Source organism: Limulus polyphemus, unplaced genomic scaffold, assembly GCF_000517525.1.
Source record: "Limulus polyphemus unplaced genomic scaffold, Limulus_polyphemus-2.1.2 Scaffold3382, whole genome shotgun sequence".
Lineage (NCBI taxonomy): Eukaryota > Metazoa > Arthropoda > Merostomata > Xiphosura > Limulidae > Limulus > Limulus polyphemus.
Window position 1 is genome coordinate 5,307 of NW_013668992.1, and position 20,552 is coordinate 25,858.

Below are 20,552 nucleotides of genomic sequence, written 5' to 3' on the forward strand. Positions count from 1 at the left end.
AAACACTCGAGGATTCACAAACCTTCGAGAATATGACGTGTTACTAGCGTCACGTGACCTCCGCTGTCGTAACAGACGCAATAACTGAATTGATAAACTTACTGAATCATCGACTTATTAATTAATGACTGCTTCACTGGGTTTCATATTTTGTTTCTATATGCTGCACGAAATTTCTAGTTTATACAAAAGCTTTATCTTTCACAAGTTTTCCTGATTCTTTGCTCTCAAGTTTACTGCTGAGTCACAGGAGTACCCTAATTTTAAGAAATAGATCATTCCCGTTACTATATATTGTGTTCGCTTTTAAATTGTAATTTCACATATTGATTCCTTAAGATTCTACAAGTAATATTTTTGCATTTATCATTCTTTAAATTTGTAAATGAAATGGCTCCACCTAAAAATATTACAAATTATACATAAATGAAAAAAAAAAATTTCTTTCCAAAGGCGAGTTAAAAATTTATAAATTTACCAAACCAACCTCTGGCAAACTCAGCTACCTAGGTTGTGAAAAACCATAGTAAACGGAACAAACTGTCAGAAGTCTGATATTAGAGAAACTAGTTTCGACAAATTCGTGCTTCATCTTCAGTCTCAGGAGAAGACAACGTGAGACTGAAGAGGACACACGATTGTTTTCACTAATTACAATACAAGATATTGTGCTCTTTTATTATTATTAGCTACCTAGGTCTTTATCTGTCATGGAAGAACATTTTATAGTTATTACGCATATTCAGAAGAGAGGGCGCGTCAGTATAGGTGAAGTATAATAATGGCTGGACACGGATTGAATGGGTAATGAAGAAAAACTTTAATATAAGTTTAACGTAACCGCAACTGTACAACGTTTCGACAAAGTTTTGTCATCATCAGGTGAAGTATATTATGTACAGCCACGTCATGCTCATTGTGTATAATTTACTGTTGTCACTGGGGAAAGTTTAATATAATTATAATAAATATAATATTAATAGTATTAATTCAAAATTTCCAATAACTGTAGTTAATATTCTGCTTAAAGTTTAGTGTAAGATTTCAAATTATATTATTATTAAGAATTAAAATAATGTGACGCTTTGCGTTGATTTTACTTTTAGTTTTATTACCAAATCAGTAAATAATCTAAGCAATACTTTGACGTTCATAACTCAATTTTGAATCATATTATTCACATTGTCAGTGAGTGGACCTAAAAATTGCCAAGGTATGTTAAAATCTGAATTACATACTGACAACTTGCTCTACTACTACTAGTAGTACTGTCCTTGCAAACTCGCCAATGAAAAAATTAAAACCCACCCTCTTTTCAAAGGATATTTTAGAATCCCTTTCAAATTCCCGTATAGTGCTTGCCTCCACTACTGGTAGTGGTAATACCAACTCATTCATTTAGTCTGTTACTGTTAGAAACCTAAAACTGAACTGGAACTTGTTTTTTTTATCTAAACCTTAAACTTGTGTTCTCTTCTCATGTTATTTTCAGAAGCACCACAAATAAAAAAATCAAAATCCTCTATTCCGTTAATAACCTGGATAATCATTGTAAACATCAATAAAATCACCTCTTACTTGCCTTTATTTTTTTTTTTTCAGCGAAAATAAATTGGAGAGATATTAATCTATCCCCTATAAAATAACCTTTCTATACCTTGGTTTTTTGTAGTAGCACCCTCTGAATTTTTTCCAGTAAGGTTAGTATCTGTTGTGCAATAAGGAGACTACATTTGTGTGTACTATTATCAAATGAAGTCTAACTAGTGATTTGAGAAAGTTAATTTTCCATTGAATACCACTGATTGGGAATAAGTAAACAAATGATAATATTGCCAGTTAGAAATACAGCAGGTGAATCCTGGTTAAATAGAATCTACATACAATTTACATCTAAGTACTTTGGATAAGAACATATAAGTAGAATTCACACTCAATACATGTATTCTTCTTTGTCTCCTAAAGTTGTTAGATCTTTTTCTCCACTAAAACATGTAGAGCATGCTTCTTTTAACCTTATATAAGTTATTGTGCATATGGACACTGTTTTCTCATTTTATGTTTGATTTTTATTAGAATTCATGTTGTAATGCATTACATTGTTGGACAGGTTCATTTTGTGTTAACTGGTAAAAGTAATGCCAATTCTTCATAATGATAATGAATTACCTTTTTTCTTGCATTCATTTGTAGTTATAATTTCAAATACATAAACTTTGAAACTGATGTAGGCCTAACTTATAAAGTTGTAGAATTCTGTGGCTAATTGAATGAGTAACTGAATAGTAGAATAGATGTGATAACTCTCACTGCTAACAATGAATAACTTTTCTGACACTGAACTGAACACTCATTGACTTCTCACTTAACTTAATAACTTTCACTGACTTATAGAACTAACTCATTACCTTCTGGTTCTCACTAACCAGTTAACTTATTAACTGATCACTGTTTATTCATATTTATATCATACTTGCCTTCTACTCCCTTCACAAATTTTACAGATCATAACAGCCTACTCCCTCTAGCAAACTTCTGAATTAAAACACTGAAAATGTAGCTTACTGCAATATGTTGTATTTCTGTTTTACTGGATTACTGGTACTAGTGGTCATAGTACAGTTAGCACTACCTTAGTAAGAACCAGAAACTAGTATTTGTACTACTGTTAAGCTTACTTAGAATTGCTGTTTGGAATAATACCACAGCTTGATCAAATGCAAGAGAAATATGAGTGTCATGTGGATGATGCATTAAAGTTTCTTATCAGCTTCTCTAGGTTTGAACCTTTGGCTGCTGGTGATGATGAACAAGATGATCAAGAGGTTTACATATGGGGATTTCACATTAAATATACTGATAAAGTTACTCATATTATAAACTAGGACTAGAATTTCCTTACTAGGTGCTGAAGTATAGAATTTATAGAGAATGTTGACAGTTTAGTTGTGGTACTTATAATGATTACTTTTTTGCAGAACTAATACTTCACTCTGTCCAGGGCATGAACCCAGTACTTCCATCTTACACTAGTGCTATCCAACTGAGTTACAAGCCCCAGCAGACTACTCTCATCTTGTATTCCTTACTTACTTGAACAAAGATTATCTTCAACCTTTCAACTCACCAATCATACAGACACCACAATGAAACAACATAAGTTATAACATTGAGGGCCCCACATTGGCCACCAGTTGTAATAAATAATTTACTCCACCTTGAGCTAAAGCTCCAGAAGACTACTGATCAGATCTTGAACCCAGGACCTACAAGCTCCAGCAGACAATTTCTATTGTAGATGTTATACTGTGGTAAATGACGTTGGAAACTATAAATATAAAGTATAAAGAATTCCACCAGAGGTTTAGGAATAGAAATAGACTTGTGGTTCTTCCAATAGTCCTGCAGGCTAGACACAGGAGTGAATTACTTAGCAGGATATGAGGCTTAAATGAAAGATTTAGCAGGGATATGTTTGAATGACAGGTGGGCTTGTTGGACCTGTGGGATAGTTTTGAGGGTAAGGCTGAATTATATGCTAGAGATGGGCTGCACTCTAGAAGGTTAGGTAGTGAGATGTTTGGAGAAGCCCTAAAGAAATTCTTTAAACATTGTGTAAACTAAACTTGCATAGTGGTGAGGGAGCTTTGGAATAAGCTTTGTGGAGGTTGGAAAAAGGAGATTTTGAGCCTAAGTTAAATAGTTTTATAAATAAATCTGTCATATTGAACATGGTAAGTTATATATTAGACATTAGAAATAAAGTGTATGAGTTGTAATGGAAAAATACTAGTGGGAGTTAATGAACTTAACAATAGGAATTATTTTTAAACTCCAAATTATAATATTTAAATAGTGATAAACATAAAAAAAAGGTAGTTGTCTGTATATATATGGGATGAACTGCAGCCTGATGGGACTGAAGACATAAAAATTGGTAATCAAGAGGAGGTGGGGTAGTTCTTCATGCAGATGGTAAACTGCAATCTAATAGTACTGAAGTTGTAAAGAGATGGTAACAAAGATGATGAATGTGTATGGCTTACAATCAGAGGTGGGGTAGCTCTTCATACAGATGATAAACTGCAATCTAATAGTACTGAAGTTGTAAAGAGATGGTAACAAAGATGATGAATGTATATGGCTTACAATCAGAAGTTTCAAGGGTACAAAGTTTTTGTCAACTGTTATAGACCACCTGATTAGACAAATTATGTCATTGAGAAATTGTATAATAAGATTGTATTTGTTAAGTAATAAGAATAGTGATGAAGTAATTATGTGGAACCGTGATTTTACTCATTGATTAGAGTCAACTAGTGAGGAAGAGATATTTACTGAAGTGATTTAGGATGATCTATATTAAAGAGAACCAACCAGAAGTGATATCATATTGTTAACCACTAATGAGGATACGGTTGCAAGAGATGAAGTGGGTTTGATCATTTGCTACATGATGAGATAAAAAATAAGTGAAATTTTAGTTCCTAACTCTCATAAAGCCAATTGTAAGGTCATCAGTCAAGATAAGTCATTAATAAGTTGGGTAATGAGTTAAAAGGTCACATTTAGAATACTGTGTTCAGTCTTGGGCTCCTTACCTTAAAAAAGACATTGAACTGGAGAAGGGCCACTAGGATAGTTCCTTGGATGGAAAGGTTTTCACATGATAAGTTAAGATCTCTAAAGTTGTTTACTCTTGAAAAAAGAAGAATTAGAGAGAATCTGATTGAGTTGTAATATTGTTAAGGGAATTGATAGTGTTGACACATCAATTTTTTAGTACTTAATGGTGAGAATGATATGACGGGGGGACACAAACATAAATTTTGGCAGGGTAGGAGTCTCCTCAGATGGACCAACAGGTCCCTTGTCTTTAAATCATATATATATATATATTGATGTGCTTTAAAAAGAAGAAAAGGATAACAGTGAAGATGAAACCCAGTTGGCTTACTAAAGTCATACAGGATCAAATCAGGGATAGATGCTACAAGATTAAGAAGTTCAAGTTGACATGTAGGAGGAAAGATTTACAGAACAGTACATAAGCTAGGCCTTTATTAATAAAGGGAATTTGTTCTCTTTTTCTTTTGTACAAACTACTCATTTAATATCTCTCTAAACTTGCTGTTATATCTTTTATCACATCTGAAAGGAAACTATTCCATTGGGCCACTACTCTGTCAGAAAAGTAACAATTCCTTAACTGTAGTCATGTCTGAGTTGTCCATAATTTGTGTCCTCTAATTTTTTTGCTTGCAAATGTTTTGAAAAAGTCACCTGAATTTATATATTCCAAACCTCTGACAATCTTATAAACCTTAGTCATGTCCCCCTTCACTGTTCTATCAAGTTACTTCAAGTTCTATACTCTAGAGAAAATGAACTGAAATATTTAACCAGCCATATCAAATAACTGTGGTGAGGCAGCTAAATCCATGTTGAGGATTGTTTATTAGATGTCTCCTTGTTTCGGAGGTATTTTAGGTAATGTAGACTAGTAGAGTTGTGGTTTAATGGACTGTTCCTGCCTGATTCTAAATAGTGATATGGCATTTCAACTTCTTTACTGAGGCCTTCTGTAAATGAAATATCAGACTCTAAAAACAGGCAGGAGCAGTCTATTAAGGCCAAAACTTTAAATGCCTTATTTGTGGGTTAAATTATTTTGTAACATGCTGAATTTTTTTTTTTCTAACAATAAAACTGTTTTTCTAAGAAAGGAACAACAAGAAGTAACAAATGTGTCATTTTTTCTTCTCTATGTTTTGTGCGTAACAAAATTACATGATCACATATAACATTTAAGCAAGCACTTGTACCTTAAATGTTGTACGCAATCTTATCTCACTGTTAAAGAAGAAACGTTGTACAGAAATATAGCTGTTGTCCCACAGATAACCTACAAACAATATGAAGTTTTGAAATAGTTAAGAGAATGCCTCTTAAAAAAAGCAAACAGTATGTATAATTCTTGGTTCTTTCTTTTCTAAAATAAATTGATTAATGTCTTTGAAATTTACCCTACAGACTGCGTATATGAAGTTAGTAACCTTTCTTTAGTTCTTATTAAAACCTGTTCTATCATTTCATGTACCATTAGTGCTATTGTTTTTTTTGTAAACCTAATAATGGCTATATCTCCTCTTTGATGATATGGTAGAAAGGATGTTTTAAGTTAATCCTCTAAAAAGAAAATGATGAGCAGAGGAGCTAAAAGACGTCTCCCAGATGTTTATAAGAAGAAAAAGAAGGTTTTCTGTGTTTCTAATGGAAGTGTCAAAGATGATAATACTTTTAAGGAACAAGGTGAGTGATTTTTTTTAAAACTTTGACCTGAATTTAGTTAAGAATTAATAATATTTCATGAATGCCATATCTAAAGTTTTTTATGCCATATTTGAAATTTATTGTTTACTGTTTAGTAAACAAATCAGGTAAGATGATTGTTTTTCTTTTGAAGAAAGTGCACAGAAAGTGGACATGTTTGCTTCATCTGAAAGTGAGTTTGAATTTTATAAGTTTTTTTTGTTTTAAATGGATGCAGAAAACTGTGTTTAGTTCTATTTGATGTTTGAGGATGTAGGGTTGCCTCATTTGTATAAATAATCTTCTTTCACCTTGCTTGTGCTTATGTTTCCTTCAGTTTTAGAAAAAATAAACTTAAAACATAGGTGGGAATTGCTAAACATCTGGCCCTCGAAGTTTTTGTTAAAAGCAGTATATAACCACTCAATTTGTACTCTTCATACAGCCTGAAAAACTGCTTTTGCATCTGTGTTTAACTGAACATCAACTCTTGTGTTTTAAAACACTTATGAAACAAAGAAGTTTAATCTTAGATATGTTTGTGTTTATACTAGCATTAAAAGACACTTCTGGATTATCAGCTTGGCTTTTCACAATGTGACACAGATGACTCATGACCACTCTTGTTTTTACACAATAAGACAGTCTGTTTTTTACACAATATGATACAAGTGATACATGAACAACCTTTATTTTTTACACAACCTGACACAGGTGATTCATGATCAACCTTTGCTTTTTACACAGTACAGGTGTCTTATGACTAGGGATAAGATAAATCTGATGAAATTTAGTCCGATCATACTAGCATGTCTGTTTTCCTCGTGTGACAACCTTTTGACAGTTTTACACTCAAAAGTAATTAAACATCTTTATTGTCAATGTGTGTCAATAAAGTTGGCATGAAAACATAGTTTGTTTCAAATTTTATGTTACCTAAGTTTTAACCTCTTAGTTTAGAAAAAAGAAATATTTAGAAAATTCTCAATTTCATTTTTTCCATGCCTTATGACACTTTTTAGTTTGAATTTCTCCACTTCAGAATTTTCTAACTTCAAAAATATGCAACTGAAATTTTCAACCAATTAGTAACACTTACAAAGATAACTTACAAGCAAACATCAAAAAGTTTAACCTCCGGTCTTCTTGATTTACTGAGATATGAATAAATTTGTTATACCCACCAAAGAAGCACTTCCCTTTTCCTTCTTTTTGACTTATACCTTGTTTTTTAATAAATTTTGCATGGCTGATGGACATATTTGTAACCAATAGAGCAGATTTTTGTCAATATAAAACTTACAAGTCTTTTTTTTTTTGATTTGACAGGCAGAGTATTCATTTGATGGAAATTTCTTGTTGTTAAATCACTGTACTACTGTTTCAAACAGCTCATGGGATTTTTTTAACCTACTTGTAGCTTACTTAAAAAGCTGGATGAATTACAGTATTTTTGGGACAAGCTATTCTAGTGAATGGTAAATTTTTGTGTTCTCAAATGCATATTTAAAAGTTAAATGAATGGCTTCAAATTTGTGCACGAGTCCAAACCAGTTTGATTGTACAGTGATTATTACAAATAATTTTTTACACATATTTTTTGTTTATTGTTATATATATTTTTAACAAAATAGCTTAAATTATAAACATCTCAGATTAGCCTAACAAGACTAGTACTTAACACATTTAAAATTTTACAAGCAAAGCAAGTGGCTGGTGTTTCAGTTTACACTTATATTCTCTTTGTTACCCATGCCAGAAAAGCTAATTGCTCCTGCTCTGACTTTCTGAGTTGTTGATATGGGATTACTGCTTCAGTGAGTGCAAAGAACAGCAATAAAATCATAAAAAACAGATGTTAAAAGGTTAATAGTTACAACTGTTAAGATAAGTATCTTGGAACTATCTGATCAATAGTGGAGTCAGTTCAGAGGAAAGATTGGTAATATGGTATTATTCATTTTTTTTATTTTTCAAATTTACATTAATGATTTCTCTACTGACTGCTATTAGTGTTAGGGTAAGAAAATAAGAGTTAAATAAAAATTTTACCAAAAAAATGAACATTTTATATTCTTTTAGGAGATTCTAGAGGCTATGCAAATGAAATATGAAAGGTGAAAGATCACAAAGGAGTCGGAACTGGAAGTGCTGTAGCACCTCTACTTTTACATATTTAACTTGTATAGCAACTGTAAATTATATTATTGTAAAATCTACATGTCTAGCCAAGCACCCCCACTTTGCAACTCCTTCCTACACTACTGCATATTTCACATAGACTGACTCAATAAAGGATTCAGGAATTCACAGACAAACTTTTATTAACAAATCTGATACAACAGACTTTTAATGTTTACCAAAAGTTTGCCAAGTTTCGTAAAATAAAAAGACACACCTTGCAAATTCAGAGATAGAGCAAAAATTAGTATGTATAGCTTCACAGCTCTGGGATCATTCACTTTGAACAGATGGTTCATTTTGTAATGAATTGGATAAACAGTTAGTTGGTGATTTCTTCTAGATTATAAACGTAGTAACATTTTCTTTGATATTAAAGACTGAGAACCCTGGTAGTCGTAATACAGATAGTTGTTAGGTAGGTTAAATAAACATAATGCTTGCCAATTGTAGTGCCACTGTAAGCCACAGGTGGCCATGGTAGAAGGAGCAACAGCAGAGAATTGGGGGTTATAATGCACTGTCTCATGCTACCATGTTTCGCCTGCCAAGGCCACTCCCACATATAGGTGGCTCAGGTTGGTCGGTCGATCAAGTTGGAGAAATCCTTTCTTGTTCCTACCCAATATCTTATCCACTTGGATGTTTTGTTCAATACTCATCTCAGTTGGGTGCAACCTTCTGCTGTTTGATGGAGCTGGTAGTCATCAATGCCCTTACTGCTCCTTTTATAACTGCTTGTGAGGCCCTATCTGTTTTGGGGGTGTGATCCTCTATGGTAGCACTTATTCCCATGGATCATGCTGATATGAGGTCCATTTAATGGACTCTTCATGACCAATGGAACCTTGTGCAGGATCCCTTGGATATTCCTCTTACACTTTCTCCTTCTCTTGTAGATGATCTGCATTGGTGGTTGGTCAAGGCTTACACTTCAGTGGGGGTACTGCTTCCTCCTATTGTCCAGATTTACATATTTCCATGGACACTTTATTTCATGGCTGAGAGTGTGGGTTGAACAGCAAGTCACTTCAGGTCAATGGTCTGCAACTGAATGGTCTTACCATATCAATATCATGGAGCTTCTTGCTATTCATCGAGCTTTGGATAATTTTCTTCCTCTTGCCTGCAGTCGTCTGGTTGTGATCCATATAGACAATTCTATGGTGGTGGCATATATCAATTGCCAGGGAGGCACCTGTTCTCATTCCCTTTGCTATCCAAACGTTGGATCTCCTCTTTTGGGCCCGCACTCAAATTATTCATCTACTTGCTTGTCATGTTCCAAGTGGTTTCAATTTTGTCCTGGATCATCTATTCTGCCCGAAGAAAATTTATCCAATGGAGTGGACTTTAGATCCTCAGATTTTCCAGTGGTTATGCACTCTGGTGGGTACTGAGCACCTGGATGTATTTGCCAGTATCCTCAACACCAAGTTATTTCAGTCTTGGTCTCCATTGCCTCATCCACTTGCTCTGGCTGTTGATGCCTTGAATTGGGATTTGACAGACAAATTCCTTTATGTGTATCCTCCTATCCAATTCCTTCCTAGGGAGGTTTCTATCATCTGCTTCATGTCAAGTCCTTCTAATTGCCCCTTACTGGCCATCCCAGCTGTGGTTTCCACGGCTGCTCCAAATCCAGTCTGTTCCACCTTTGCCTCTTCCCAGCACGCCTTCCCTTCTATGGGAGCCTCCATCCCAGGAAGTTCATCTCCCATTCCTACCCTTTGTCTTTACACCTGGTTTTTATCAATTCCTTGACGAGAAGATTTGTTTTCTCATGGCAAGTAGCTTCGTTGTTGGCACTTTCAGGTCAACCTTCTCCCATGGAGGTTTATCAATATAAGTGGAACGTTTTCTGCTGTTTGTCTTTGGGTTGTGGGGTTTCCCCTGCTTGTCCCACTGTACCTCTTATTACAGATTTCCTCACTTGGTAATTTGGTCAGGGGTCTTTGGTCTCCTCAATTGCGGGCTATCAGGCAGCCTTATCCCACACTTTTCATTTTTCCCAGTACTCTAAAGTTTTGGCCTCCATACCTTTGTCACTCTTGTTACATTCCTTCGGGATTAGTCACCCTCCATGGTGTGTGGCCCTTCTGGATTGAATTGTCAATGTGGTGCTTCACTGCCTTACTTTACCTTCGTTTCTACCTTTGTCTTCTTGTTCCATGTTTCATTTATCCCTTCAGGCATATTTCCTCCTCCTTTTAGCCTGTGGACATTGTCAGTTGGATTTGTTTGCCATCAATGTTTCACGTACTCTGTACCATTTCTCTTATCTTTCCTTCCCAAGACTTCAGTGGTTTCTTGTCAATTTCTCTTTCTTCCATTTCCCATCTTTTTTCCATGTCTGATCCGGATAGACTTCTACGTCCAGTTCATGCTCTTCGCTGTTATATCTCCCACACAGCTTCCTTCTGGCATAACCATTCTTATCTATTCATCCCTTGGCAACTATCCAATTGGGTTAGGCTTTTAATTCAAATGGCTTATTCTTCCTTGTCTCCTTTTTCCCATCAATTATTTTGGGTGTCTTCCCATCAGATTAGGTACCTTACTTTTTCCTTGGTGTCTCGTCAGTGTCATCCTTTGGAGGAAATTTTTCAAGTGGGCATGTGGAACACTTCTCATACTTTCATCTCTCACTATCTGTATCGTGTTGTTCTTTTTTTCTTCATCAGGTTATCGTCTTCCATCTGTTGCCATTCTTCAGACTTTGGTGTGACTATAACTGGGTAAGTTTTCTTCCATTATAAATATTTTTCAGGGGACTGTCCCTTGTTTCAATCTGGATCCTGCTCTGTTGCAAGTGGTGTCTGTCCAGGTATACTTCAGTCGATTAGATTTATACTCAAATCTGCACTGTAAAGCCACTTTCATAACTGCTATGGCCACTAAACACACACTGTTCTTTACTATTACATATACTAGAGATGGGGTGTTCTGCAAGATTGCTCATTATTTATTCCTTGTGATATGTTTGCTTCATAAACATGCCCATTCCAGACCGTGCTGACCCATGGACTTCATGGGTAAAGCAGAAGGGGATTGCTGCCCATCCTGCCATTCCTTAGATTGATTAGATCAGGTTTGGCCTCCTTTTCAATATAGGTTTTTGTGGTCACCCATTACACTGTCTCCAGTTTGTACGTTCCTCTGGACTCTCTACTGCATTTTCTCCTCCCATTTCTTCCAGTGGAGTAAGAGAGCCCTTACCACTTTCGAGTTCCAAGCTGCTGGGGTAGTGGACCATGAAAGTATCCTCCTAAATGAGAGATATCCAATATAAACAATGAGGAATCCATTCAGTTGAGAGTAGGGTGGTGGTGTTCTGCTGGTATAGTTGAAGGAAATCCACCAAAAAGACATTCCACCTCTGTAAAGGCTTCTCAGAGGGAATGTTGTTGCTTTAGAGTGAGCTACTATAAGGAGTGGGATCCCTCATCCTACAGAATTCGGTTCCTGACAGTTCAGTTTTGGACTTAGCGCTGTCTATTGGTGGAGGTTTGTCATATGACCAGTTGCATGCATGAATAAGTTAAACTATGTGAACTATGTAAACTATGTGACATGCAAAAAAAACTTTTGCAAATAGAGGGCAGCACTGAACAAGAATAGCTATGTATGTGAGCTGTAGTATGTACCTGTCAGAAATATACTTTCAGTGTAGGAAAATTATAATTGTAAATCAACAGAAAATTAACAGTGTTCCACACATCCACAATAACATTACTCTTTATTTTCTCAAAAATGTCTGTTAAATATTCATTATTACATTTGGAAAAATTATTAATTTTTAGGCTGATAACAACAAGAATATAGCTGTTCTTACAGAAAAGATTAATAATGACAGTAAACAATACACACGCACATTTATAAATAAACCTATTACCTAGAAGCTGTGTGCAGGCTGATTTTGAATCAATTATTTCTCTAAAGCAATCAGTCTTAAAACTTAAAATGATTAAAAGGTTTTAAACTTCAATTGTAAATTATAGATCAAGTAAGTATTAGCTACGACATTTTAAGTAACTGGGGAAGTTAGAACTATATAATTTACAAATGTAGCTTTGCAAGGCAGATTTTAGGGTAAAATGGGTATCACATAATCAAGCATAAACAAAATAAGTTTAATCCTATGTTTATCATACACATTCATGGGGAAACCATAATCACAGTAAGATAAGTTTCATGTCATAAATTATTTCCTCATTTTGTAATATAAAGTGCAGATAAGATTAATTTACAGATTTTGCAAATAAGCAGTCTAGCTCCTATGTAGAACTGCAACCATCTTACTTTCACACATTTATCAAAATCCATAATGGGGTCTCAGTACTAGATATATGCCTCGATGAAGGTTTAAGATGTTGGCCAATAAACAAACTTTTTTTTCAACAAATTTTTAGTTACATAATGCTTACCTTGTTATAGCTGTAGAATAAATGAATGTATTTCAAAAACCACAAGGAGTTATCACATTTCACAAAAGGTTATCAGCTATCTATTTTTTTAACTCTTAGATCAGTATTTTTCAACCACTGGTCTGCAGACCATTGCCAATCCATCACAACCACTATGTGGCTCGTGACAGTTCAGGAAGGCAGCAAACTGGTCCCTGGTATCAAAAAGGTTGAGAAATGCTGGTCTAAGTAACTTTCCTCTTATAATTATAATGTTTGGGCTAACACTTATGTAGTTAGTTGATAATCATTTAATAACCAGTTGACTCCATAGGAATGGCAGTTACAGTTGCTTTAAAGTTACTTATGAATTGTTTCTTAGATTGTATTTCTAGATGTCATTTGTAGGATGAAGATAATGAGATCAAACTGAAAAGTATATATTACAAGAACTATATTAGTGTTTATGATAAGAAGGCCTTTATTACATGATTTCTGTTAGGCTTAATGAGAGAACTCAGCTTTACGCATGATAAATCATCTACTTTTTCCTTTAGAGGAATTCTGTTAAATGAGAGGATATCTCAGTCTTGTTATTAGTTAGAAGTTACATAGATGTTGCTTTGACAAGTTGAAAATTTTTGCTTTAATTTTAAGTGTATGTTATAATTTTCTTAATTATGTTTTGTTATTGGTTTGAAGTTTATAGTGCAGATATCCCAAATGACACTGAGGCTTCCTTGTTTTTCCTGAAGTCTGTTTTCCCAGTTGAAAGTTTTGAAGGGCGACTCCCACCGATAATCCTCAAACATCAGATTTATACCATTGTAAAGAACAAAACTCTGGTTGATAAACAAGTGGTAATTAGTAATTTTATTTGGTCCTTTGTTTTTCACACTAAAATTAATTATCCTAATAAAATAAAATATTCAGCAGTAAAACATTTATTTTTACTTTGATTGTAGTTCCAGTAAGAGTAGTCCCCATTATCTGATTAAATGTAACCTATTCTTTCTTAACTGGTTTCAAGAATGTAGAATAATATGATCATATCTTTTATTCAAATAGTTAGTATACAAAAATTCAATGTGCTGATTAGTATGTTTGGTTAATTTGTAATGCCACATTAGCTTCGTTAATGTCGTATAATTTATTTTATCAATATTTTGAATAAAGTATATGTCTACTTATGTTGAAAAGCACTTTATAATTTGAATTTTCTACTTCTTTTACATGTCCAAATACTTTAATTAAATCATTTCATATTTGATATTTTCATAACATTTATACCTGCATTAGCAGTTGTCCGAACCTATAACAAAATAATAACCCCCACAAGTTTGAAAAAAAACTTAGGCTATAAAATACATCATCTCAATATGTCTTATATTAATTAATTTTGAAATTTTCACCTCATGAAAGAGTTGAATTAAATAACAAATGTGACTATGAAAAAAGTGTATTAGTAAAAAGTCTTAGTGTGTGATGCAATCTGTTTCAAACCCATTTCTCCATATTGAGATTTACTAACAAGTAAACTACATTTTTACTGAACAAAAGGTAATAATTTTAAGTTATTTGAAAAATTTGTTCCATAAATAGATAGAATTATTAGCCATTTACTAAAGCTTTTGATGATACACTGTAAATATTCAGATAGTTTACTGCTTCTTGCATCTTAAACCTGATTCATCTCGGTGCTGTTTTTTTTACTAAAGAGAAACATGTTATTCAATTATAATTGTAATTACTCAAAAAGTAGTTGTTTTCTTGTTTACAAGGTGAGATTTTTCACTCAGTTTTTTGTTTTTCAAGTATATAAGTTGTCTAATTTTGTTGACTTACATCAGGAAGTTATGCATGCTTACATATGAAATTAATTATCCTTTTTTTTAATTCAGAATGAATTAAGGGCAAAAAATAAAATCAGACTGTTTAAACTTGGAGCTGATGAAACAGAAACCGCCATAGTTTTTTTTGACGATTTCAAGAAACATGTGTTATCCCATTCAGATGGCTCTGAACTTATTGGTAAGAAGTGTGTCATTCTACAGCAGGTTTTATTAATTCTGAGCTTAGTATAAGGTCTTAGTGAAAAGGTACAATTAATGTCTTCTAGCATAACTACACTTATTTGAGAAAGTTGGTTATAAATAAGTATATATATTTTATAAACACAATATTATTATGAAATGTTTGAACTATTTGTATTTACAGCTAAACATTTATTAATGCTGTAGCTCTTATTGCAAACACACAAAATGTCTAGCAATAGTATGGATTTAGGACTAATTGAAATCTTCTGAAATATTATTGAGTTTATGGCCAAAAATATAATTAATAGTGAGTGTACCCATCTGATAAAACAATGCATTCTAACCTTTAAGTTAGAACATAATAAAGGTATACTTAATTAGCTGTACTCATTACCGTTGATTTTTAGTTTTAATCGGAGATTAATATTAATGATCTCATGCAGTACATTCATTCATCTCATGTGTACATGTAGGTAGAAACCATAATGTAGTGTGTTGTATGCCAACTGTCCTCTTAAAGTTTAGTGGAAGGACAAATGGGAGATAGTTTTTGCTAATTGAAAAGTTAGGAAAGCTCTCTAACAGAATCTTTTTCCCAGAAAAGCAATATAACTAAATAATTAATACAGAAGGTTTACTGACTAAATTTTTGTTTGTTTTTAGAAAATTTTCTGTCGCAGATTGTGGCCTCGTGTCCTGACATCAGCTATAACAAGAACTGGCTCCAGGAGGAGATGAAGTTTCAGGAGGAGGATATAAGGTAATATCATACAGTGAAATCACAGCTAGTACAAATCATCTGCTGTCATTTCTCGTTCTAAATTACTTGATAATATTTGCCAATTCTTTGCCAAAAGCATTGGGTATAGAGTATCAGAAGTAGTGTGTTTACATAGGATTTTCTTTGTATGTTTTTTTTATAAAAGGTTTTGATAGAAGAAAGATCATATGATGGTAATTAGAAGCTTAGGTCAATTGATGTAATGAAGTAAAAAGAATGTTAACAAACAGATGTCAAAATGTATTACATAAGAAATATCACACACATCAAAAAAACATGAGATTTCCAAGAAAGATAGTAGACCTGCTGTTTGAAACGTGTTCATGTTCTTACTCAGTGGCAGAAAGAAACAGACTAATAGAAACTCGTTTAAAGAAAATTAAGTTCGTACTTAGATTTATAGAAAAGCATTGTTTTGTAAGCTAGATGTGTAAATAATTGCACTGTAAATAGTTCAAGTATATCAAAGCATCTTTGAAGTTAAAAAAACTTCATATGTTTTTGAGATAATTTGTTGCAGTCATAAAAGAGCAATTAGAATACAGATATTTTATTTATATATAATTTATGAAAAATGTTTAGTTTCCACATATTTCTAAGCTATAGATTTTTATGGCTTTATTGTGCCAAATGCATTTACTTGTGTTAAGTTATGAAAATATATATGCAGAAAACAGTATATATTACAAATGGAATGTCTGAACAAATGAGTCTACTGTAATCATTTTAATGGTAGACATCAGGGGTTATGAATAATTTAATAATTTACATGTTTGATTGAGTATTTTTTTACATTATTTATTGCAAATCAGTTTTACAGCTTCATCAGGCTTGAGCAAATTAACAATAAGTGAAAAGTTTCTGAATTAACCAGGTTTTTCAGAATCAGGGTGAAGAACATATGTTCGTACCACTAGAATATGTAGCATTATATGAGCCATTAAAAATCTGGGATAATAGCACATGGTTATGCAACCAGGATGTGCATCATTATATGAGAGATAATAGCACATGGTTATGCAACCAGGATGTGCATCATTATATGAGAGATAATAGCACATCGTTATACTAAAAGGATGTGCATCATTATATGAGGCATACAGAACCAGGGATAATAGCACATGGTTATACCAAAAAGGATGTGCATCATTATATAAGGCATAAGGAACAAGGAATAATAGCATATCATTATACCAAAAGGATGTGCATCATTATATGAGGCATACAGAACCAGGGATAATAGTATATCGTTATACCAAAAGGATGTGCATAATTACACGAGGCGTACAGAACCAGGGATAATAGTATATGTTTGCATCACCGGGAAGTGTATTATTATATGAGACACTAAGAATCAGGATTTAAATAGAGCATATGTTTACATCAAAAGGATGTGTATCATTGAGACTTGGAATCAGGGTTATGAGCTTTTACTGTCTTGGTAAATTATACTAAGTATTTTAAAAAATAGGAGGTCCATCACGGCCGTTTCTATATGACAGTTGAAAGTCAATTAGGACAGAGGCTTTTAGGAATCAAGTGTTTAAACACCGTTCATTCATTAATAGTTCCTAATTTAAACAATTTGTTTTCACTATAATTTGTCAATCTTAGTGGTGATCAATTTTGGTTAAAACTTTGAAACATTACTTTGTGTTTTTCTTTCCAGGTTTTATTTTTTAATGTTATAGTGTGCAGTATAGTAAAGCACTTTTGAAAGTAAATTAGATAAAACAATTAAGTTAAAGACTGTTATTTTATGATTATATAATGCTTTCTGTATGTTAATGGAAAACATTACAAAATAGTATTGTTTAATTTTGATTTGTTCACCTGGAAGCTTATTCGTAGCTTTAATGTGACTGGTGATCTAACTTGTTATGAAATTTGCATTTTGATTAGTTTTATTTTAATTTCTTTCTACGAGTAAAAGAATTGACAAACGTGGATCAAGCATGGCTAATGCCCAGATTGGGAACCTTAGGCTAGATGATTTGGACCCTATTACTGCAAAAAATCTGCTCTCTACTTTTTGGCCTTGATAAGCTATAAGGATGATGTTAGAAAAACATGTAGGTTCAAGAAGTCTTGATAGAAATGAATAAAAACCCTATAACCCGAGTGCTTTCAAAAGATGGACCTTTCTTCCTCATGGGCAAACTGTTTGCCCATGAAGAAAAAAGGTCCATCTTTAGAGAGCGCTCGGGTTATAGGGTTTTTATTAATTTCTATAAGGATGATGTAATGGTGAAATCTCAATATTCAATCAGACAAAATTAGCCCAAGAATTGACAGTGTCTAGCTGCTTTCCTTCTAGTTTATCAGCTTAAAATTGTGTATGGCTACACGTAGAATGCCCTTTTGTAGCTTCAGCAAAATTCTGAAACAAAGATAATGAATTGTGGGTATGTTTGAATTTTTGTATAAATGTCTGTTGTAGAAACATTCTGTCTGATATTGTATGAAACATCTTTCAGATGTGTGAGTTTACTAGTCTAGTTAAAAATATGCTTCTAATGAATGTATGTAAATAGTGTTGAATAGATTGAAAAAATGTCTTTGGAATTAATGAAACTTCACCCAAACTCAAATTATATGGTAGTGGCTGTTGTACAGATAAATAGCAGTTGTTGCATGGTGTGGTTGACCTTCTCCAGCCTTGTTCAGCCTGCCTAGCATATTGACCCACTGTATATTGTGTGTCCAGTTGTCATAATATTTTATAGCTCTCACAATCTGTAGTTCTGACAAAAAGCCCTGAATGTCCCAAGGATAATTACACAGAAATGGTAAACAAAATGGAAGTGATGCAGATCTGAACAAAAAAATTAGGTTACAGTGTTTTTTATCTTCTGTTACGTAGCTGAAACGGCCAAGCGTTCTCTTAACAGGACGTGTTAAACATGCTGATTCTAATAACATTTCAATATGTTGCAACTGCATTCAGGTATAATTTTTTATAGACTGTATTAAATGTTTGCTTTTTCTTTTTTGTCCTGTGTATACTGGTATTTTTAGCAACTGAAACTGAATTTTTCTTGCTCTTCCTGTATTGATTTCTAAATTTTTTTTATTTTCAGTAAGTTGATGCATTTGGGGTTGCTGAATGCTCGAGATATTGGCAGTTGGTGGTTGGCTATTCCCCGAGCTGGGGAGTTTATGAAGGCCTTTCTCCGGGGTAGAAAAGCTGTTCTTCAGGCTCTACGACGTAGCAAGTACAAAGAACTTTTTCAAGCAGAACTTGAGAGTCGTAATCTTCCTAAGGAAGCCAAGTTAGGCATGAAATATCATATTTTTGATATAATAGGAGCAGAATTTGTCACATGGTAAGTTTTTAACATGAATAAACTATCAAATACATGAGTTTTCAACCTGAAATATATATGTAGTGAGTTTTTGACATCAACCACAAGATTTTAAACTAGAATATTTGGGTTGTGATATTTTACAAGCACATTTTGAAGAGGTCAAGATTTACAGTGTAAAGCTTGATCTGCTGGTAGGTAATTATACTGTCTCAGTAAAACAAGTAATTTACATCACTCTTTAGTGGCCCAGTATAAAGAATGTGTAATAGCATTTCAGTTAAAACTCTACATGTTGGAAGCCATTGCTGATGAAACCTTTCACTCAATGCCAGAGCATGCTAGCTTGTTAGATATTTTAACGATATGTAATATCACATAGTTGACATAAATAGTTTAGGTCTGTCACTCAGTACCAGAGCATGTCCAGTTGGCTACATGGTATAATTAAATCTAATATCATGTAGCTGATATAGATAATTTAGGCAATTCATTTGATGTTAGAGCATATGAAGCTGGCTAAATATTGTAATGAGATTTGATAACACATAGCATATACTGAGAGTTTCAACTAAGGCTTTATCAGCTGGGTATAAAGAGACATCAAACTCTATGGTGTAGCCTGAGCCAGTGAAACTTGTTAAGTCCAGCTTATGTTATTAAATCCCGTTATCTTGGTGGCTTGATCTGGTATTGCCTAAATTCTTGGTGGCAGGAGCTTGCAACAAATAATGTATGTTTAACTTTTTTTTTTTCTGGAAACCTTTGTTGGGCCAGTAGAAAATTATTTGATTTGAATTATGTGAAGTATTTTTTTGGTGTAATATCACATCTGTTATTATAGCAAAAAACCATCATTTAATCTGGTTATTAACCAAGGAAGGAGGCATAGCCCTTGTTACACTGGTGGGGGAAAAGTATAGTTAATATTTTAATAATGTTTCATCTTCCAAGTCGTTTTCTTAACACTTTGTGTTTTTGCAGCATTTCAACATCATCTGGGAAACTTCTGAGATTGAGAGACTAATTGGACTAAAATTGGGAGATTGGTTGGACCAAGATTGAAAAATTAACTGGATTAAGATTGGGAAACCAATTGAATCAATATTTAAAGATTAATTGGACTAATATTGGGAAGTTAATTGGACTGAGATTCGGAGACCAATTGAATCTAGATTCAAAGTTTCATTGGACTAAGACTTGGAGTTGGATTATAATATGAAATTAACTGGACCAAGGTTACGAGTTTGATTGGATCAAGAAGGAGCATTGTTCAATTGTGTTCTAGTGTGGTTATGACCATATGTATTGCCATGGAAGTACAAATATGTCCAGCTCAAAGAAAGGAAAACCTGGAAATGTAATGAGAGTTTCATATATTTAATTTGATATGTAACACCCCAGTTGATTTTTATAATAAAGCATGACTTTGTTACTTTACTTAGAACATAGAAAACAATAAAGTCTTTAAACTCTCAGTTACTAAGTTGTTTTATTGTTTGGGTATTAAAATTGGGTATTAAAATGATGC

General features: G+C 33.4%; 1 protein-coding gene across 4 annotated transcripts; it reads left to right on the forward strand.

The window, feature by feature from the left end:
• Window positions 1-802: 802 nt before the first annotated feature.
• LOC106469261 (serine/threonine-protein kinase 19-like) lies at window positions 803-20,503 on the forward strand. 4 transcript variants are annotated; one of them, XM_013929742.2, is made up of 8 exons: window positions 803-882; window positions 6,167-6,312; window positions 6,467-6,505; window positions 13,602-13,759; window positions 14,801-14,930; window positions 15,599-15,695; window positions 18,797-19,042; window positions 20,006-20,503. In XM_013929742.2, exons 2-8 carry the CDS (start codon window positions 6,201-6,203, stop codon window positions 20,046-20,048), a joined length of 825 nt encoding a protein of 274 aa, XP_013785196.1. In that variant the 5' UTR covers window positions 803-882; window positions 6,167-6,200; the 3' UTR covers window positions 20,049-20,503. The 4 variants fall into 4 exon arrangements, with proteins under 4 accessions (XP_013785196.1, XP_013785197.1, XP_022253441.1 ...); XM_022397733.1 differs by having other exon boundaries at window positions 857-882; window positions 6,171-6,312; XM_022397732.1 differs by lacking the exon at window positions 803-882 and adding an exon at window positions 991-1,213.
• Window positions 20,504-20,552: the final 49 nt, after the last annotated feature.

Excerpts from the sequence above, each read along its gene's own strand:
- LOC106469261 (XM_013929742.2), top strand. The coding sequence starts at position 6,201 with ATGATGAGCAGAGGAGCTAAAAGACGTCTCCCAGATGTTTATAAGAAG. Across the intron at positions 14,931-15,598 it reads AGATGGCTCTGAACTTATTG|AAAATTTTCTGTCGCAGATT; the intron begins GTAAGAAGTGTG and ends GTTTGTTTTTAG. Across the intron at positions 15,696-18,796 it reads TTTCAGGAGGAGGATATAAG|TAAGTTGATGCATTTGGGGT; the intron begins GTAATATCATAC and ends TTTTATTTTCAG.